The following is a 20,206-nucleotide window of genomic DNA, read 5'->3' as shown; positions in this document are numbered from 1 at the left end:
ACAGAAAATGTCAGACTCGATTTCCTAATGAAATTTATTAAAAAAATGTTTTGATATGAGAATTTTAATTTGAAAATAATTTATGAATGGCATGTTTTCATAAAGATTTTCCTTCCATTATTTCATCAAAATTCGTATCATCAGCATTTTCTGCTCGAGTATATAAAATGCTTTCGTTTTGATTCATTGTGCATTCTTTGTTATTTATTGTAAAATTTGCATGAAATAACGATTGAATGATTCCATTCTTGTAAAGGTTGGTCTCTTTTTAGCAGCACAAAGTTCAACATCCATATAAAAAATAGATTTAAACGGTTTTTCATCTAGTATAATTTTAAAAGTTTAACGACTTTTAAAGTTTAAAAGCTTCAGTCTAATCGTTGGTTCCTTATCTAATACATCTTATGTTGTTTAAAAAACCAAGCTTTAAGCTAAAATTATTAAAAATTCTCATTGGAAAAAAAGTTTTTCAAAAAACAATTTTTTAAAATCAAAATTTTAATTAACGGCTTTCAAAAATATTAAAGTAAATTGTTTATCTGGTATTCTTGAAGTGTCACTGAATTAAATGTCAGTTTGGAAATTCTTTTAAAGAACACGGATTATTCAAGTAAAAATTTTCAAAATTCAACCAGGTTTTCACCGTAGTCAAAAACTTTTAAATTCAAAACGTTTTTTGAAAAATTCAAATTTAACTGTTTAAAATTCAAAATTTTACATTTCAACGGTTTTCAAAAATTCAAATTTTATACTGCACAAAATAAGCATAAATTTTGAAATTTTAAAACCGTTAAAATTTGAATTTTTAAAAACAGTTTCTACACTAATTTTATAAATCTCAAAAGATGGTCTTTAAAACGCGCCAACTCTTTAAATCTTAAAAAAAGAAAGAAAATTTCTCATTCACACATGTGCTTAACAGCTTATAGTAAGAAAGTGATTTCCTTTAATTTTCTATAAAACAATTAAGACACTTTAATTTAAGCACCATTTTCATTAAATAATATACGAATTTTATTGGTCAGTTCTTATGACTATAATAACTCCTGCTGTTTTATCTGCTTTTTGATTCACAACTTGTTCATTCGCATATGATATAATTGTGGGTTGAATGAGTAGCTTGATATAGGATATATTATAGATATAAGGTGAAAAATAATATTGATATTATTATGAAGATGTTATTCATTGATGTACGGTATGCTTACTAAAAGAAACAGACATAATGTGTGACTGACTAGTATGTATGGAATGGACACGTTTTTTCCTCACGATACCGTGTAATTATTTCATCAGTTTTTATTGGAAGTAAAGTGTAAAAAACTAGATGAGAAGAAAAACATTTTTTTTTCCTTCGCTTTCCTTTTTGCTATGCTTACTTCTCTCATCGTCATTGAAATAAAATCCAAAAATTCGATTAAAATTTTCTCAGTCGCTCGTGTGCTTTTATCGGTAAAGGATCTCTCCATCTCGCTCATCGTCGTCGTCGTATACCACGCACAACAAGAAATTAAAGTATCGTACCCAAAAAGTGAAATTAAGTGAGTGAGTGAGACGGAGACACAGTATATATAACGAAAAATTATCGTCAATTCTAGTACGGCTGTCTATGTCGAAGATCAAAAGATAAGATATAATTATTGCAAATTAATTATCAACGTTGAAATATTTTTTTTTTTGGTTGTTGATTGATGAATTTACAAAAGATAAGGGAGGCATTGAAGCCTATTCGATGCTAATGAAAAAAGTTTTCTTTTTTTTTACATAAAAAAAAAAAAATTGTCAAGTGAAAGACATGAAATTTAATTAATGATTATTATGGAACAAAAGACGCTATTAAAGTGACAGTTAAGGAGCAACAAGTTAAAGATCGATTGTGGATATAGGAATAATAACAAATAGTGATAAAGGAAGTGTTGATAGGTGTGAACAATTATGAGTGAATTACAATTTCCTGATGACTTTATATCAACATCACGGCCAAGCCCCGAAGAATTGGAAGGATATGAGCGGCTTGAGCATATTGTATCAATTGTTGTGCCAATATTTTTCTCATTAATCGGAATTACTGGATTTATTGGAAATCTCTTAGTTATAATTACCGTAGTGTTTAATCAACAAATGAGAAATACAACAAATTTATTAATTTTAAATCTTTCATTTGCCGACCTACTATTTATATGCTTCTGCATTCCATTTACTGTGAGTAAATATATACCTTATTTTTCCTATTTTTCCAGCAATTATAATTTCCCAGGGAGTGCCAATGAAGCGTAATCGACATTTTATTGAGAGACATCTTGAAATAACTTTTTTGCGTGGATTTTTTTAACTAGAGGAATTGAAAGATATGCTAAGTTTGACTCGACTATGCCTTGTGGATTATTTAAAAAGATCTTGCTGGGTTAATTCCATAAAATTTTATGATTTTGTGCTTTAATTGACTGAATTAAATTGAGTTTCTGGCTATTCATTAAGACTTGCTGCATTCCTACTTCTTATCATTTAATTTATTTAAATTTGAAGAGCTATACTTGATTATATTGGAATTTACTGGATTTATCAAGTATCATTAGTGAATAAATTTTGGTAATTAAGATAAGGAATTGATGCATAATTGAAATTTATTGAATATTTTTGGGGCTACAAGCCATTCTAGAATGGCATAATTTTTGGACATCCTTACCTTTTTAATGGATGTAAATAGCAGATGACCTCTTTGGATGTGCTTCACTTTAATCTATTAAATATTTAAATATCTGTAAAGCTATTATGTGTTAACATTTCTGTTCTGCATCTGGAATATTTTATGAGGCACATATTTTTGTGGAAAAAAGGAGGATAAACAGATCGAGTAAATATATAAATTTCATATTTTTATAACGTTAACGACTTAAAATAATACATAAATTCTATCCATTGCTATAAATTATTCTAAGTTTAAGCACAGACTGAATCAGAAGTCGAAGTCGAATTGAGTTTACTGTGGCTCGTTATGAACCGATTGAAATTTGTATGGAATTTTTTTCTGCTGCCACTTGTGAAGTATAACATTTTATACATCCGACTATAAGTCGAATGCAAATTGAACCAAATTTGTATGAAACGTTATACTTCACAAATACCAGCAGGAAAAAAAATTGAACCGATAAAATTTGTATAAAATGTTATACTTCACAAGAACCAACAGAAAAAATTTCCATGCAAATTTTAATCGGTTTTTTAAAAATTACATTTGTTCAAAAAGGGGTAAACAACTTTGTTACACATAATTTGATTTCAAATTAACGTTAAAAATTTGTTTCAGAAAATTTTGTAGAATTTTCATGATCAGGTTCTTATTCTAATAAACAAATATTGACAATATTACCTATATTGTTCATAAGTATTACACTATTTGATTACAATGTTGACTTTTGTTAATTCAAATAATGCTACATAATTACTGTCAATTATCAAATAATTTAATATTTTCCGACACTAGCTGAACTACTCTGCTTGTAACCTTTAAAAGGATTACTTTTTTGCAAATAATGCCTGAAAAAATTCTGATTTTCAATACACTATGACTTTATCATAGAGGATGTATTATGTTACAAATTACATATCACTGCTCTTCAACTAATCCAATCCACATCAATGCAGATTTAATTCTTTTTGTATCTAATTGATAAATATGGTACATCACAGCTACTACGTGTAGGTATTTATCACTTAAATTACAATCCTCTTTTTCATTGCAATGGATTTTATACAAAAACTTTTATGAATCAAGTAATTTCCTTGTTGACAGCTAGAGCAGTGTCACTTAAACTTTTTGGATGGCACTAAATAATCATTAGAGAATGTTACGTTGTGGTTTTAATGTTGAAAATTGAAATTTAAGTCAAAAATTCAAACAGATAACTGAAGTTCAAATTAAAGTTCAAAGTTCTGGCGCGAAATTTTAGTATAAAACGAGAAATTTTTGGGAGAAAAAATCATTTTGGTTTGAAATCTCAAAGAAGCAACATCTAAAGTAGAAATTAATAAAGGTCAAATTGAAAGGAAATTATAATTAACGAATAATTAGAGACGAAAAAGAGTAAATTTTTACATTTACCAAGAATTATAGTAACAAAGTCAAATTAAGGAGTGCTTTTATGTAGTAAAAGAGTCAAAGCTTCTCGTCACTATGGTTTATTAAGGAGAAACAGGAAACAATATCGAATGTCTAGAGGAATAACAATTATGAAGTCTCGTGGATTTCAGAAACATTTTCCACAGCACAGATCATGCAAATTTCAATACTCAAAAATTCACCGCCAAGAATTTGTGGGGGAAAAAAGCGATTTACTGCTCAGTAATCTTCTTAGTCATTTAATTGATGTGTTTAACGATTAATAGACTAAAGTTGAGTAAAATATGGTTGCTAAGAACCACTCCTCAAAAGAAAACTTTGCGAGAAAATTCATTGGCACACGCTGGACAATTACTTAGTAGATTTTTCATAATTTTTTCTTTAATATTTTGTTTTAGTTATAATATAATTTTTTTTTCTACAAACATTTGAGTGCAGAGCTAAGTTAAATAAACTCCCAGTAAACTTTATTGTTTTTTTTTTCTTTCTTTTTCTTTTCATTTATTTCAACTCGAATAGGGAGCAGATTATTCTCTTTCATTCTGGCCATTTGGAAATTTTTGGTGTAAAACTGTACAATATTTAATCATATGCACAGCCTATATTTCAATTTACACGCTTGTACTGATGTCATTGGATAGGTATCTTGCTGTGTGTTTTCCAGTCAATCGAATTAGATCGGAACGGAATACAATTCTATCTATAATTTTAATATGGGGTATAGTACTTGCTGCATGTATACCAGTATTTAATGCACACGGTATTTTCGAGTATACGGATAATGGAAGAAATTTAACATCATGTACATTCACGAACGATGATTTTATGACTTGGAGTACATTTCACATATCGTTCTTCACAAGCAGTTACTGTATGCCGTTATTCTTTATATCATTTTTATACATCCTAATGTTATTGCGTCTATGGAAAAGTAATTTAGCACAATCAGCAGAATCGAAACGAGGGAAGAAAAGGGTGACACGATTAGTAATTGTTATTGTCGCCTGTTTTGCTATCCTTTGGTTTCCTATTCAACTAATTTTGCTTTTAAAGAGTCTAGATTATTATAAAGCACAAACTCATTGGACAATTGCTTTCCAAATATGTGCCCATATATTGGCTTATGCATCGTCTTGCGTCAATCCACTTCTATACGCTTTTCTTAGTGAAAATTTCCGGAAATCTTTCAGAAAGGTAATAAAATTAAAAATTTTCTTGCTTAATATTTTATATCATGTCACACATCGTTAAATTTTTTTCACAGATAATATACTGCCATCCGTCGAGTCATTCACGATACCTTCCAACAGCTACAAAATTCACAGCTACTGGCACTTCAGGTAATACATGAAATGGCAGCCACGCGTTAACAGAACGTTCAAAATAAACAATTATCTGGTAGTTTGGTTACGATTGATCTGGTGAAGTAGACGCATTTTATCCTGATTTATAATTTAATTAAACATCAACGGTTTTGAGAAATTTGAATATTAACGGTTTTTAAAAATTAGAATATTGTAAGGGATCAAATCTTAACGGTTTTCAAAAATTTGAATATTGAATAGTAACATGTTTTAACGGTTTTCAAAAATTTGAATTTTAACAAAGTTCAAAAATTTTGAACCTAAATTTAAATTCGTAAAAGTCGTTAATATTTAACTTTCTCAAAGTCGTTAATAAAAGCTTTAATATACTTAAATAATGATTAAATCAGAACCATGAAAAACAAGAAAAGTGCGCCGAAAAACAGTATAATAATAAAAAAGATTAAGTAAAATGTAATTATGTGAAAAATTTTATGTAAACTCTACGCATCTGTAAATCTTAAATGCTTTTTATTTATCATGAAAAAAAGAGTGTGATAATTGATTGATTGACAGCTTTTTCTTCCTTCATTATATTTATTTTTATACATAGACACATTATTTCCTCCTTTTTTTCCAACCACTCTCAATTCATCTCTGTTATCTGTAAAAGAGAGAATGAGGAAAAATATATAAAATATAAAAAAAAACATGCAGTTCATGATTATAAACAGTATTTTTTATTCCTCGCGTATCACATTTTCCTCGATTCTATTGTTTGCGCATAATATTTTTTCATCTTAATTAAATTTGATTAAAAACCGATTTCACTTATCTAGTCATATTGCCATAAAATAAATGCAGCATTTTACGATTGATTATAATTTTATAGCTTTTCCAGGAAATGGATATAAATTCATCCGTAACTTTTCAATTATATTTCCACATTTAAAATTGCGCCAAAAGTCATAAATTTAATCTGATTTATTAAAAGACCATAAAAATCATATTCTTATTCTTAAAAGCTCAATATCATCACTAAAAGTACAGATATTTAACCCCAGAAAGGTGAATGCTATCCATATTCACTGGAAATTTTTCATTTAATCAATAAACAATCTTATCGCTGTATTACTTAAACATTACATTAATTAAATTTGTATTTTGTTTCATTAAGCATTGTTTAGTTTTACAAGATTATTGAGTTCAAGCTACCCTCATGTTTAAAATTGTCATTATCATTAATGTGCACGTCAGTTATTGTGTGAAAAATTATATTTGTGTACAATGAAAAATGTAACGAATTTTATAGATTTGAATGTTAAGAATTTAGAATTTATGAAAAACCATTCAAATGTTTTTATAGAAAACCATACAATTGTCAATTGAAGTGGAATTTATATGGTTTTAAAACACAGAAGTGTATGGTTTTGATCATAAAAGCATTTGTATGGTTTTCAAAAAGTTAAAAGTGGATTATTTTTGTACGAAAAAAAAACTATACAGGTATAATAAATTTCCAAAATAATGAACATGTTGACACAATTGACAGTTTAAAAACACTTACGTGAGAAAAATCCATATTAATGTTAACAATGTTAATGACCAAGAAAAATGTATGAACACCACTATGATAGAAGGAAAAACTAGAAAATGGAAAAATTTGCTATGAATAAAAAGAAATGTTGGTTTAACTAGCATTGCAACAATATTTAATTAACAAACATGTAATTAAAGTTGACGTTAATCTTTTGTTTATATAATCTGAGAATTTTACTCTCATTCTCAAACAACGTAAAGCAGCAACTACAAAGGATGAAATTTTTTTAAGGTAAATTCCAGCTTTTATTTTAAGCGCAAAAATTCTCGTAAAATTATTTTTATTGCAGTTTCTTTTTACAATGAGTCTGGCATTGCACTGATTTTGACCTGCTGACTTGATTCTGATTGTTGCTTTTAAAGAAGACAAAACAATTATTGCTTATTTACAGGAATTAACCTTCAAATAGGTTTATTTATAAAATATTCAGTTTTCAGTCTGCATAATTTAGTTGTAATTAATCAAAATCCAGTGAACTATCGCCAGCATAACTAGAATAATGGAAGCAATGTAACTGTGGTGAATGTAGTTTAATTAAAACGACTTCCTTACGGAATTCATAAATTTACATTGTTTATTCTTCAGAGTTCAATTACAAACTGAACATTTGGATAAAAAGGGGTGTTCAACTATGTACAATCAATATTATTCAAATCTCAAATGAACGTTATAACAAAATTTGCAAATTTTAAAGCACAAAATTCAAATTGGTAACGTTTATCATCACTGGATCATGAACAACTTCAGCAATGCGTTCCATTCACAATCCACAATGAAAAATCTCCAAAAACAATTCTTTTCATCTCTAAAGCTGAAAAAATATGAAGGAAACGAAAGAAGGAGAGGTAAAAATTCCAAAGAGGAAGGAACTGATTGATCATATCCTTTATTGAGATCTTAATTGCTAATAATAGAGCTATGTAAACACTTTATCAATAATATAAATGACATGAGGAATTTTTCTTAAGTCGCTTTTTTGTTCCTCCTTTTTATCATCAACTATCATCAATGCCTTTATTCACTCTCGTCTGTTGTTTTCTTATTGGATATAAATTAAATAAACGAGCTGTTCCTATTAATCCAAATGCTGTTTAAATAAATTATAATCATCTTTAAATTTCAAACATTTTTGACACATGTTTATGCAATATATTAAATCTTACCGGTCGATATTAAGAGCATTCCATTTCTATTCAATCTTGTCTTACCCAGTGACTGTCGATAAATGTATACACTTGCAATGAAAAGACCACCCGCTGATGCTAATCTACAACCTAAGCAGTCGTTGTCATTCTGTTCAGCAGTCATTTTAACTGAAAAATTAATTATTTCACAATTTATTTTGTAAAAAAAAAGCTTTTATTTATTGACGAGAAAAATAACAAAAACACAGCTGATTAGGAATGTGCTCAAGTTGTGTAACAAGATTTTTATGTCTTTATAATGTTTTGGTATTGATAGGTATGGAATGTGGTAGATTTTAAAAGCAATTTACTTGAGTTGAACTTTAGAACCGTACAACAGCATTTGTGAGAATTAAAATCCATACAACAGAATATTAAGAGTTCAAAAGCTGTACAACAGCAAGAATCAATTGAAAACGGTATAACAGCAAAATTTTCAAATATTCAAAATACGTTAAAAATTCAAATATTTTATAACGTTTTTCGTTAGTCACAGAGTAAACTCGTCTAGCAATAGCTTTCGCCAAATCTCTCAGAAACCTATCAAACCATAATCTTATCAAGAAATAATAAAATATATTGAATAAAGTTCAATAAAATGCCTCCAAAAACAAATATAATCGCTCTTATTTCCCATTCATAATATTTTTATAGGACTGCTGATCATCAAGCATTTTCAGGAATACGCGATATTTTCGAGAATGATAGTCAAATGAATTTACGTCAGCTTTAATCTGATAAGCATCATTTTTTAATTCATTTATAGCCGTTTTTAAGTCTGGAAATATTTTACTGGCAGTTGCACCTAAAATTGCAGCACCTAATAAGACACTTTCTGGCTCATCGGATATTAAAACTGGAATGCTGCAAACATCTGCGGTTGTTTGGATAAAAAGTTTATTTTTTGAGAGCCCACCACAAATTAGAATTGATTTAAACTCATTACGTCCGGCTTTATAGAGGGATTCGATGATGTGCTTAGTGCTGTACGATAGTGCTTGAATCACTGCCAAATAAGATATAAATATTGAATCGTGCATAGTCAGACCACAAATCATTCCTGTTAATGTGCTGTCAGCTACAGGGCTTCGATTGCCATGAAAGTCAGGATAAATATGAAAATCTTTAGTCAACTCGTGGAATGTCTTTAAATTAGCTGCGGTCGATAGCTTTAAAATTTCATCATATAAATAATCATGAATGTTAGTTCCATTCAAGTCATTTAATATTTTTTGATAGTCAGGATGTGTACTTAAAATGTAGTCAATCAACACGCCTGACGCAGATTGACCACCTTCGGCGAGGAAGTAATTAGGTATGAGAGCATTTTTGTATGGTCCCCAAACACCTTTTGTGAATAAAATATTTTCCGTAATTGACATGTGACATGATGACGTTCCAGCTATTAATACTAATTTTGATGTTAAATCTACGTCACTTAATTCATCTGTTGTTGATCCAATTAATCCGAGTGCCCCAGCATGAGCATCAATCATCGATGTTCCAACAGCAATTCCAGCAATTAAATTCATATCTTTTGCAGCATCCTGAGTTAGTTTGCCAGCAAAATCACCCGGAAATAAAATGTCACTGCCAATTTTTGAATAATTGCCTTCAGTCAGTTCCTTTAATCCGATTGATTCAAAATAATCTTGTGGAAATTGTTCTCTAACCGCATCGTAGTTCCATTTACATGTCAGTGAACAAATTGACCTTGAGGCATTTCCAGTTGCTTTGAAAGTGAGGAAATCAGGCAAATCGAATGCGTAATGAATATTATTGTATGAATCAGGCATGTTCTTTTTAAGCCATAAAAGTTTTGGTATTTCCATTTCTAAAGACACTTTTCCGCCAACATATTTCAAACAATCATGTCCTAGAGAATTAATGAAATCTGCTTCCTTTTCGGCTCTATGATCTAGCCACATTATAATGTTCTGGTCATTATTGTTTGTTGGACTTGCAGTCAACGGCTCGTGATTCTTGTCAAGTAGTACTAACGAACATGTAGCATCGAAACCAATTCCCTTGATTTCAGATTTGTCAATTATATCGGCCGTGACATTCTTGATACATTCACAGACCTTGTCCCATATGTTTTTTGATGATTGCTCAAAATAGCTTGACTTTGGCTTAAAAATAGTAATTGGTTCTGAATGATATTTTAATAGCTTTCCGCCACCATTGTCGACTTTTTTAACAAGACCTGCCCGCACCGATGAAGTTCCAACGTCAACCTAAATCAAAAATATATTTTTGTAAAGCTTAATGATAATTTAATTATGTTTATATTTTACACCAATGAAGTACATTCCGTTCCTGTCTACACAAATGCTCTCTTCAAACTAATTGACAGACACGGTCAGCAAGTTAATCTTATCAGCGCTCTTAATTTACGAAAAAAATTGCTACTCAAATATTTATTATTGTCTTGGAGATAAGCATACAAATATATTGGGTAGTTATTGACATATAGGTACATAAACTTTTGTTGTGGATTATGTCTTTGTATAGGGAAACAGGTATGTATATATTTACACATTCAAAATTTCACTTTGTTTAGCTTAAATTTAATTTATTTATTTCTTCACTTATGTTACTTCCATTGTCATTAGCATTAAAATTAAAGAAAAATCCTTTTGATTCAGGTTGATTGCTGTTTTGCTCAATTTTCTTTTTAAGGAATTTTCCACTTGATTTACTTTCAGCTTCAAAATCAACATTAGTATTTTTCTTAAGTTCCTCTTCATCCTTTGCCATTTTTGCCTTGTAATCCTTAAAGTAACTTTTCATCAGCTGGATCTTTTCTATTTTAGTGACATTTGGCTTCCTGAGTGTATTTATTGCCTTCATACTTTCATGTTCTGCAAGTTTAATTGAATAATAGTTTATATCACTTCCAGTAATCCTTAGATTCAGTCATAATTACTCACTTTTTGCATCATTTAACTTTCCGGAACTGATTATCTTTTCAAATTGTGTTATACACCAAAGAACTTCTTGATCAAACTTTAATTCTAATTCTATAGATTCAGCAGTGCTATTTTCACTATTCACTTGAGGTAATTGAGGTGGCTTTGACTTATTAGGCTTAATATTCCTTTTTGGAGGCATTGTTTATTTCTAAGCATGTGAATTCTATACTTACATACACAACTGCACAATATTAATGGATATAAACAATGTTACTATATATTCACACCGTGCTGTTTGATTTGTTTAGGCTGAATCCTTAGTTCCACAATAATTTAGCTGACTTTTGCCTTTAAAATTGTTCAAATTTTTGTTTTTGAAAAATTCAAAATTTTCAAAATTACCAATTTGAATTTTTGAAAACCGTTAAATTTTGTTTATATTTCTGATCAAAAATTCAAAATTTTACAGACATTCATAAATTAATTAATTCAACACTTTAAGGACTGAAAAAAATCTCAAACACATTTTGCTCATTACGGTGCGACGCTGTAAGTCTCTTTTGTTTACAAATAAAGCATGGTACGCTTCAAAAATAGGTAAAAACATTTTAATTAATTTCAAAAGAATTCAATCATTAATTAATGTCATTTTTAGATATATTTTAATCCAAGTCAAGTCCGAAAAGAACTTGAAGCTGACAGCTGCGGAACTAGCCGACACATTGAAAAAATCAGCACACAAATTTTATGGAGATTTTGGATTAGCTTCTGTCAACAACTTAAATGTAAAATTATTCTATGACAAACGGAAATTGGCAATAGTTCGAATATCTCATGGACCTCATAGATTTATAACAAGCATATTGCCATTAATCAATAAAGCTGGAAAAGAATTAGCACAATTGAGAGTTCTTTATGTAGGAGCAACAATAAGACAATGTAAAAAGTTTGTGCTAAATTACAACAATAATGTATTAAGAAAGATCATTGGAACCTTTAATAGCGAGGCTGAAACGAAGGAATTCATTGAAGAAGTGACCAATTCATTAGATAATTAATTAATTAAGTATAATTTTATTAATAAAAATATAAAAATCTCATAAAAAAATATATTCGTTTATTATAATAAATAATGTAAACGAGTAAGTAGTAAGGCTTAGACTAAGGAAGAACTGGGAATGTAATTATTAGTATTATTAGAGTTTCCATTTTCATCAGTACTATTGTTATTGCCCATGGAATGTAAATGTTGATGATAAGTTTGATTTAATTGCTTTCGTGCTTTAAGCAGCTTATCCAGCAATATAAAGTTATTGTCACTGATATTATTTTGTACCTTTAAGTCACCATCCTCTTCGTCCGGTTGAGTTTTGAATAAATTGTCAGCATAGTTTTCAATATCATATGTTAGTTCCGTATCAATCGCGATGGCATTTCTATTACGTCCCACACGATTCCATAAAACTCTATTCTCATTGCCATTTATGTCATGGTGCGAATATTGATCAGATGTATAGTTAGAGCTTAAAATAGTTTCTTGAACTTTCGAAACAATCCGATCAATTTCAAACGAATCAACTTCGTCAATATCTGATTGTGAATTTCGATATCTATTTCTATGTCCATCACTGCTATCGTTATTAAAGAAACTATTGACATACATGTCTCCAGACGATAGCACAGAAGTTGGCTTAGTGATGGCACTTTTAATTTTCTTTGTACTTCTTTTGGCACTGTGTGATACATTCACATGATCTTTAATGACATCAGGATTATGCGAACTTATCATAACGCCTTCCTCGCTTGCCAGAAGTGATTTGGCAATTTTCTCCATTTCCATTTCAATATTTTGATTGCTATTGATGCTCGGTGACGTTACAGAGTCGTTTGCATATTGAGCAAATTGCTGTTGTTGTTGGAATTTCCTCATAAATGCTTCATCGTATAATGGATTATCATTATTGCTCATTGATCCATCATCATCATCATCGTCATCGTCATTACTGATGTCTGTATAGCTGTCATCATTTTCTAATTCAGCATCGATTGTATTTTGGCTCTTACTGTCATCATGTCTTCTTGAACTAGCTCTTAGTACCTTAATTGTTTCACGACGACCAGCTCTTTGACTCTCCGAAGATTGATGATCAGATCTATGGACATCAACTGGAATTTCCTTTGTGACAAATTCACTACTTTGTGGACTTTGTAAATCAGATCTTGCTTCCGGATAGACTTTATGAAGCCATTTTTCTAAATGAATTTGTTTATTCTTATCTCCAACAATTTTAAGTAATGGATATAATGGATCTTTGTCTCTATCCTTACTCTTTTCACGCTGATGATATTTCCGATCAGTCTTTTCGATTTTTGTCGTAAGCTCAACAATCTTCTTATTCAGCTTGTCATTTGCTTTATCGACATATTTCTGGATGTTCTTACAATGTTCAATCATGGCCTCTTTTGAATATGGTGCACAACTACAACGATTGATACCTAAAGCTCCTTTCCGTATATTTCCAGCGAGATCCAGGTAATAAATTTCACCAGTTTGTAAAGGTTCTTTCGGTAATGTTTGTAATTTTGGGGATGGAAATTTGCGCAAATCAGGATAATAATGACATCCATAAGGAGACGTAAGTGCTGGAATGTCTTTATCACTACTTTTATGCTTAGAATTACTTTTGTCGTTACTAATATTATGTGGCAAGCATTGATGATTCGGACTGGATTTACTTTTCCTTAAACTATCACGGATTAATTTCTTGTCAATTTTATCTGCTTGAGTATCGATGATTTCTAATATCTCTTGAAAATTCTTTCGTTTTGCAATGTCGCGAGGCGTTTCATTTTGATTATTTCGGAACTGCATTGCACCTGCCTCAACTAGCAATTTTGTCAACTTTCTTCGTCCAATTGCAGCACTTATGTGTAATGGAGTATCATGATTATGATTAAAAGCATCAACATCACATTTTGCAGATATTAATATCCTTAAAACTCCTGCATGACCGTATCTTACTGATGTGTGTAATGGAGAATCTCCATAATCATTTTGAATGGTTGTTGAACATCCAGCATATAATAATTCTCTTGTACATTGATTGTGTCCATTTTGACTTGCTAAATGTAGTGCTGTAAATCCACAGAAATTTGGACGATTGATAAACTGCTGTTTCTTTTTAAGAAGCTTCTCTTTGTTGCAATTCTCATCAACATCTTTTGGATATACATTACACAATATCTTTACGCATCGACTATACCCTTTCCAAGCTGCTTCGTGTAAAAGTGTATTTCCGTGCTGTAAACAAATTTATTGGATATTGAACAAAATAATTAGGGCAACTTTTTAAGCATAAAACTTACAGCTAATGTTGCAACATTTCTCTCCTCCTTTCCTTCCAACAATAATCTCTGTAAAGCCACATCGTCTCCTTCAGAAATTACTTCAAATAATGTTCTATTATTGCTTCTCCTCAGATCCATTAATTATTTTGCATTGTTTTCTTTCTAATTTTTTGATACACTTGTTCTACTTTCAATTTCTCGTTAATTATAACATAAAATCAGTCAACTTCAATGTCATTCTGTTATTTCTAATGTTATTATGTCTTCTTTTCACTTTTTAGCTAATTATTTTCCATGAAAACTTGATATTTTTAATTAATTTCACTAATTTTTAACTTTTGACTTTTTACTTTTTCGACATAAACGAGCTCAACTGTTGATTCTGAGAAAACCGCGCTAAATTCCGTTCCATTGTTCTCAACTTGTTGGATGTGTCCTATAGTTTTGTTCACTTGTCTGTCATTTGACTCTTACCTGCTTACTACTTTCATCTTTATTCATTGATCTTGGATCTGACAAAATATTAAGAAAACTGCTGTCTAACATCCATAAATGACCTTTTGATTATCAACATAAAACACCCTTCTTGGACATGCCTGACGGGTACAAAACCAAAGACATAAACAAATTGTGCATGGAAATTTAAAATTAATTTAATATCTCTGTTAATCTTCTGTGATTCTGTATATTTTAATTAAATAGTGTAACTATGAATGTTGTTTTAATAAAATCAGAAAGTGGCGTACGTGATAGATTCGTAGAGGAACTACAAAAGAATGATTATTATGTGAGGGCAATTCCTTCAATTGGCTCTCAATACAAGAATCTAGATCAATTAGGTGATATGCTTAGACACCACAAAAATTATGATGGAATAATCTTCACAAGTCCAAGAGCTGTACATGCGGTAGCAAATGCAATTGAACAAACTGATTTGACAGTTGTCCGTCACTGGATCGTGAAAGAATTTAATTATAGTGTCGGTGAAGGCACGTATATGATAGTTGATAAGCTTCTGAAAATGAAAACTAAAGGAAGAGAAGCTGGAAATGCATTGAAATTGTCAACAATTATTGCTAATGATTACGGCTACAGAGCTGGTAGAAAGAGGTTACTTTTTGCGTGCGGAAATATGAAACAAGATATGTTAGAAAAGAATCTCAAAGACAAAGGCATTGCATTGGACGTGATTGAAGTTTATGAAACGATCCAGCATCCAAATTTAGACTTTTATATTAAGGATGTGAATAATGTGCAATTTATAGTGTTCTTTAGCCCATCGGCAGTTTTCTTCTCCCTGCCACTCATAAGACAGTACAAAATAGACATAAGTTCTGCAAAAGTCATTGCCATTGGTCCATCAACTGAAAAATGTCTAGCAAGTTATAACATCAAATCTCAAGTCTGTGAAAACCCAACACCAGAAGGTCTATTAAATTCCATTAAAAACTGTGTATAAGGAACTAGATATATTTTTTTACTATTACATTAAACATAATTAATTTTTTTATTAAAATATGAACAGCGTGACTAATTTTCTAATAAAATCATTGCTTTGTTCTTTTCAAGCGTATAATTCTTTCTAATGTACTTTCTTTTCCTAGAATCTCCATCATTTCAGCAACACCTGGACCTTCCTTTAATCCACTAAGCATTTTTCGTAGATTTTTCATGAAATTAGCAAATATCAACTGTTTCTCGCCTGAAAATTCCTTCAAGATGTTCTGAAGATTTGTTTTCGTAAAGTTTTCATCCTTAAGTTCCTCAACCAATGAATCGATTATTTCTGGAAGTAAAGTTTGAGTTAAATTTTTAGGATTAAAAATTAAATCCGTGGATTAAAATTAAATCTAATTTCAGAATTCGTTTTTTAAAAATGATAATCAGAATCTAAGTCAATTACCTTCGTTTATCTCTACTTCCTTATCTTTAGTTAATTTCGGTAGCACCCACAAAAACGACAAATTCTCTTCGGCTAATTCATTGATGCTACTTATGCGTTTCGTTGACCATTTTAGTACGTTATAAATATGTTCATCATCCAAGTCTAATTCATCTGCATTTAGAGGATATTTCTCTTTAATTAAAGCTCGCACCTGCTGTATAAGTAAATTCCGGCTCTCTATATTGTCAAGTTTATTTATTAATTCAAGTCTATTGAGATCCTTTAAAAGTTCAGGATTCAGTCGCGTTGAATTAGAATTAATTCGTCCGATATCAAATTTCTCAGTCAATTCCTTCGTATTATAGCAGTACAATCTTTCATTTGGATCACGATTAAAGCCGCCACCAGCTTGTGTGATGTAATTAATTAATGCTTCTGGAAATATTCCTCGTTCCCTATAATATTGAAGTTTAATGTCATTTTGTCGTTTACTAAGTTTACTTCCGTCAGCATTCATAATTAATGGTAAGTGTGCAAAAGAAGGTGGTGTCCAATTAAAGGCTCTATACAACATTAAGTGCTTTGGTGTTGAAATTTGCCATTCAACTCCTCTCAGTACGTGAGTAACTTCCATTAAATGATCATCGACGACATTGGCAAAATGATAGGTAGGAAATCCATCTGCTTTGAGTATGACAGGGTCTCCTTCGTTTTGTGCAACATAATAGACGAAATTTCCATAAACCAAGTCATTGTATGCTTCTCCTGTATCATTCAACTTAAATCTGATGCAATATTGATCTCCTCTTGCTATTTTTTCGGCTATCTGAACTGGTGTTAGATGTCTATAAAGATTTATATTAGGAATAAAAAGTTTAAATGACTAATAATTGAGCCTACCTGCATCTGTTATCATATTTTGGAATTTGTCTTGTCTTTATCGCTTCTTTTCTAAGCAATTCTAATCTTCTTTCTGTACAAAAGCAATGATAAGCATGTCCACTTTCAAGAAGTTGTTTAATGTATTTTTGGTAAACATCTAATCTCTGACTTTGTATATAAGGTCCGAAATTTCCTCCATAGAATGGGCCTTCGTCTGCTTTCATTCCAGCCCATTCTAAATCCTCAATCATTTGTTCAACCGCACCATCGACGAGTCTATTTTGATCGGTATCTTCTATTCGCAATATAAATTTCCCATTATGTGCTTTCGCGAATAGATAGTTAAATAATGCTGTCCGTAATCCACCAAGATGTAGAAATCCTAAAATGTATTAATGAATATTTTCGATTATCATTCCTGATCTTTTTTTAGCACAAAAATTTTATGAAAAACGCAATTAAATCGAGTACCTGTTGGTGACGGAGCAAATCTCACTCGTACTTCCTTTTTCGTACAGTAACTCTTGCTAAATTTGTATACATTTTCATTTAACAATCCTTTAATTCCTCTTTTCATGCAAAAATTTAGCATTTTCGTAACTTTTGTTTTCTTTACTACATACTTTTTGCGCAAAATTTTCTATAGCACATGCACTATTGACTTTATTCTGTCTGTCTTGCACAATTATCTAATTATTTGGTAATTGCAGGTAATTGTATCACAGCACTCAATACCTACTTAGGTGCAAAAAACGTATTTGGAAAATTTGAATATTTTAACGAATAAACTGTTCAGTAATCATAAAAAGTTCATTTCAGTTCAGTTCATTTAAATTTTTGAAAACCGTTAGATTTGAAATTTTTAAACACTTAAAGACATAAAACATAAAATTATTAAAATCTGAAATAAATAAGAAAATGCGCTTAAGTTGCAGCATAGTAAACAAATGTGTAACATGGAAAACAAATGAAGACGAATAAACGACACAATAATTTTAAATTATAAAATTCCGTTATTTTTATTTCATTGCTAAGCATCAATTCGCCTTAAACTATTTATTTAAAGGTCTTCTTAAATCTATCATATTTCTTTCTAATGCCATCCTTAGCAGCACCATATTCCGAGTGTGACATTATTCGTGGATCATTTGAACAGTGATCTAATGGATAATAAGTAGCACGTCTCTTTTTCTTGTCGTGTGGACCATTTGCACGCAAATCTCTTGGAATATATTCAGGAATATGCTCATTAAGTTGTCTTTGGAATGGATTAATTCCATATTCAAAGAATCGAAGCTTTTTGTCCAATGGCATCGTTTGAAATTTGATTTTATAAATGTTCTCCCAGTGATAGATTTCAGGTACAAGGTATTGACGAGGTCTATTTGAGACTAGATATTTGTAAATTGTCTCTAACCATTGTCGCCTGTCTACATCTTCAATATCTGCAATTTTCTTTTCTTTTGGATCGAGATAAGGCTTCATTTCGTAATTACGTGATTTTGGCTCATTAATGTAAAGCCTTAATAGTTGTTTAAGGACTTCATCATTCATTCCATGAATTTTTCCATTCTCATCTATATGCTCATACAATTTCATCTCGTTAGTTCCCCAGCATTTATTGTATTTGTAATTTGGAGTATCTAGTTCTGTATGTGTAATTGTTGTATTTAATTGATATTTATAGAATGACCAATGCTGACCATCAGTAATGACTGTTTGTGTTGTTAATGGATAAGTCATATCATTATATGTTGAAAATCCTTGATAACACGATTGAGCATAAGTCCATGCAAATGATGATAAAATTCCTTGAGAATGGAGGGCATCAATGTCATCCTTAATGCCTAGAACGTGTGATCTCTTAATTAAATGAGTTCTATCGTGATATGACAATAATCCATATTCACGAACATTTCCAGGCCAAAATCCAGGAACAGAAACACCGTGTCTATGGAAGGTATGGTATCCATGTGCTAAAGGATCAACAGAGTAAATTGATTCCATTGGTATATTCTCATTTTGCTTAGTCATTGCATCAAAATTAATATCTTCAAATGACTCTAATGGATATTGATGTCGCATTGTTAACAAGGGATTTCCCACATACTGAATTGGTCTGTCAACTGGATCATTTACATAATCTTTTAAATGTGGTCGGGGTTTTCTGAATCGCTGGACATTTAAAGGAGGAATGAATTTTCCAACAAACCAAAATGCTTCAATTCTTGGATCAATGTCAACATCAGCTTCATACAAATGACGATTATCAGCACCAAGAGCATTAACTATAACTCGATTAAGTTGCTTGACTAAACGACTAACTTTTGCTCTTTCAATTTGTTCCTTTGTCAGCTTTTGAGCTCCATCAATTTCAAATGAATTTCTAGAAAAATGTGTGAAAGTTAGATAATGTTATGAAATAAGCAGCATGACTTACTTGTAAGCATCAATTTCAAATTCGAGTGCATCTTGGATGTCTGACTTAATGAGCTCTAAAAATCCATCAATTTTCTTTGCTTCTTTTTCGTCCTTAATGCTCTCTGGAAGTTGCTCAAATTCTGTCTTAGTGACATATTGTATAAATGGCATAGAGTTGTACGGAAAGTCATTATTTTCAAGCATTAGACATTTATAGCCATAATAACGAGGAATATTTAATTCTATAATTTTTTCCTCAATTGTCGGAACCCGCTTTATTTTTTCACGCCATTCGAGCTTCTTCTTGATTCTTTTCGCTTCTGTTGATACATCCTCTATCACAGGATATTCAACTGCATCGCTTCTAGCAACTTCTTGCTGCACGACAGTCGAGAAGAGTCTAGAAAACTTAAAATTTTTATTTTTCAACAACACACGAGTAATCATTTTGCTCTTCTCGGTGTTATAACTAGCAAGTTTTAGGTATACTCCAAATTAAGGCGCAATTTATTATTTTAGTGATTTTTAAATGGAAATTTAAAAAATT

At 30.6% G+C, this 20,206-nt stretch overlaps 8 protein-coding genes and 1 long non-coding RNA gene across 9 annotated transcripts; 3 read left to right on the top strand and 6 right to left on the bottom strand.

Moving 5' to 3' along the window:
- Nucleotides 1-1,441: 1,441 nt before the first annotated feature.
- LOC139090304 (allatostatin-A receptor-like) lies at nt 1,442-7,122 on the top strand. The gene is made up of 3 exons (XM_070640066.1): nt 1,442-2,202; nt 4,640-5,314; nt 5,385-7,122. The coding sequence occupies exons 1-3, from the start codon at nt 1,936-1,938 to the stop codon at nt 5,469-5,471; spliced, it is 1,029 nt and encodes a 342-aa protein (XP_070496167.1). The 5' UTR covers nt 1,442-1,935; the 3' UTR covers nt 5,472-7,122.
- A 754-nt stretch (nt 7,123-7,876) lies between these two features.
- LOC139090134 (uncharacterized) lies at nt 7,877-11,480 on the bottom strand. Its single transcript, XR_011544356.1, has 3 exons — nt 11,357-11,480; nt 8,188-8,337; nt 7,877-8,111 (listed from the first exon to the last, which is right to left on the bottom strand). It is a non-coding gene; the product is annotated as an uncharacterized lncRNA (long non-coding RNA).
- Nucleotides 8,361-10,644, bottom strand: LOC139090132 (FGGY carbohydrate kinase domain-containing protein). The gene is made up of 2 exons (XM_070639835.1): nt 10,506-10,644; nt 8,361-10,445 (listed from the first exon to the last, which is right to left on the bottom strand). The coding sequence occupies exons 1-2, from the start codon at nt 10,518-10,520 to the stop codon at nt 8,835-8,837; spliced, it is 1,626 nt and encodes a 541-aa protein (XP_070495936.1). The 5' UTR covers nt 10,521-10,644; the 3' UTR covers nt 8,361-8,834.
- On the bottom strand, nt 10,597-11,447 carry LOC139090133 (UPF0488 protein CG14286). The gene is made up of 2 exons (XM_070639836.1): nt 11,142-11,447; nt 10,597-11,072 (listed from the first exon to the last, which is right to left on the bottom strand). Exons 1-2 carry the CDS (start codon nt 11,320-11,322, stop codon nt 10,768-10,770), a joined length of 486 nt encoding a protein of 161 aa, XP_070495937.1. The 5' UTR covers nt 11,323-11,447; the 3' UTR covers nt 10,597-10,767.
- A 220-nt stretch (nt 11,481-11,700) lies between the features above and the next one.
- Pop5 (POP5 ribonuclease P/MRP subunit) lies at nt 11,701-12,181 on the top strand. Its single transcript, XM_070640112.1, has 2 exons — nt 11,701-11,720; nt 11,779-12,181. The coding sequence occupies exons 1-2, from the start codon at nt 11,701-11,703 to the stop codon at nt 12,179-12,181; spliced, it is 423 nt and encodes a 140-aa protein (XP_070496213.1).
- dgo (ankyrin repeat domain containing protein 6 diego) lies at nt 12,166-14,824 on the bottom strand. Its single transcript, XM_070639834.1, has 2 exons — nt 14,490-14,824; nt 12,166-14,424 (listed from the first exon to the last, which is right to left on the bottom strand). Exons 1-2 carry the CDS (start codon nt 14,607-14,609, stop codon nt 12,280-12,282), a joined length of 2,265 nt encoding a protein of 754 aa, XP_070495935.1. The 5' UTR covers nt 14,610-14,824; the 3' UTR covers nt 12,166-12,279.
- A 356-nt stretch (nt 14,825-15,180) lies between these two features.
- LOC139090346 (uroporphyrinogen-III synthase-like) lies at nt 15,181-15,930 on the top strand. Its single transcript, XM_070640111.1, has one exon. It carries the CDS (start codon nt 15,181-15,183, stop codon nt 15,928-15,930), a length of 750 nt encoding a protein of 249 aa, XP_070496212.1.
- Nucleotides 15,922-17,887, bottom strand: GluRS-m (putative glutamate--tRNA ligase, mitochondrial). Its single transcript, XM_070639844.1, has 4 exons — nt 17,710-17,887; nt 17,257-17,620; nt 16,375-17,201; nt 15,922-16,257 (listed from the first exon to the last, which is right to left on the bottom strand). The coding sequence occupies exons 1-4, from the start codon at nt 17,828-17,830 to the stop codon at nt 16,019-16,021; spliced, it is 1,551 nt and encodes a 516-aa protein (XP_070495945.1). The 5' UTR covers nt 17,831-17,887; the 3' UTR covers nt 15,922-16,018.
- Nucleotides 17,888-18,231: 344 nt separating this feature from the next.
- On the bottom strand, nt 18,232-20,121 carry mRpS30 (mitochondrial ribosomal protein S30). Its single transcript, XM_070639848.1, has 2 exons — nt 19,679-20,121; nt 18,232-19,624 (listed from the first exon to the last, which is right to left on the bottom strand). Exons 1-2 carry the CDS (start codon nt 20,104-20,106, stop codon nt 18,295-18,297), a joined length of 1,758 nt encoding a protein of 585 aa, XP_070495949.1. The 5' UTR covers nt 20,107-20,121; the 3' UTR covers nt 18,232-18,294.
- Nucleotides 20,122-20,206: the final 85 nt, after the last annotated feature.

This window comes from Chironomus tepperi, unplaced genomic scaffold (assembly GCF_022539635.2).
Source record: "Chironomus tepperi strain 1889 unplaced genomic scaffold, CSIRO-AGI_Ctep_v1 contig_217, whole genome shotgun sequence".
In the NCBI taxonomy this organism is placed as follows: Eukaryota; Metazoa; Arthropoda; class Insecta; order Diptera; family Chironomidae; genus Chironomus; species Chironomus tepperi.
This window is presented reverse-complemented; position numbering and strand designations above follow the sequence as displayed.

Bases quoted from the DNA above. Each gene is read 5' to 3' on its own strand.
- mRpS30 (XM_070639848.1), bottom strand. From the start codon at position 20,106: ATGATTACTCGTGTGTTGTTGAAAAATAAAAATTTTAAGTTTTCTAGA. The intron at 19,625-19,678 runs GTAAGTCATGCT...ACATTTTTCTAG, and splicing joins TTTGAAATTGATGCTTACAA to AAATTCATTTGAAATTGATG.
- Pop5 (XM_070640112.1), top strand. From the start codon at position 11,701: ATGGTACGCTTCAAAAATAG. The intron at 11,721-11,778 runs GTAAAAACATTT...TGTCATTTTTAG, and splicing joins ATGGTACGCTTCAAAAATAG to ATATATTTTAATCCAAGTCA.
- GluRS-m (XM_070639844.1), bottom strand. From the start codon at position 17,830: ATGCTAAATTTTTGCATGAAAAGAGGAATTAAAGGATTGTTAAATGAA. The intron at 17,202-17,256 runs GTAGGCTCAATT...AAATCTTTATAG, and splicing joins AAATATGATAACAGATGCAG to ACATCTAACACCAGTTCAGA. The intron at 16,258-16,374 runs GTAATTGACTTA...CTTTACTTCCAG, and splicing joins GGAAGTAGAGATAAACGAAG to AAATAATCGATTCATTGGTT.
- dgo (XM_070639834.1), bottom strand. From the start codon at position 14,609: ATGGATCTGAGGAGAAGCAATAATAGAACATTATTTGAAGTAATTTCT. The intron at 14,425-14,489 runs GTAAGTTTTATG...ATTTGTTTACAG, and splicing joins GAAATGTTGCAACATTAGCT to CACGGAAATACACTTTTACA.
- LOC139090346 (XM_070640111.1), top strand. From the start codon at position 15,181: ATGAATGTTGTTTTAATAAAATCAGAAAGTGGCGTACGTGATAGATTC.
- LOC139090304 (XM_070640066.1), top strand. From the start codon at position 1,936: ATGAGTGAATTACAATTTCCTGATGACTTTATATCAACATCACGGCCA. The intron at 2,203-4,639 runs GTGAGTAAATAT...CAACTCGAATAG, and splicing joins GCTTCTGCATTCCATTTACT to GGAGCAGATTATTCTCTTTC. The intron at 5,315-5,384 runs GTAATAAAATTA...TTTTTTTCACAG, and splicing joins TCCGGAAATCTTTCAGAAAG to ATAATATACTGCCATCCGTC.
- LOC139090133 (XM_070639836.1), bottom strand. From the start codon at position 11,322: ATGCCTCCAAAAAGGAATATTAAGCCTAATAAGTCAAAGCCACCTCAA. The intron at 11,073-11,141 runs GTGAGTAATTAT...TTAAACTTGCAG, and splicing joins AAAGTTAAATGATGCAAAAA to AACATGAAAGTATGAAGGCA.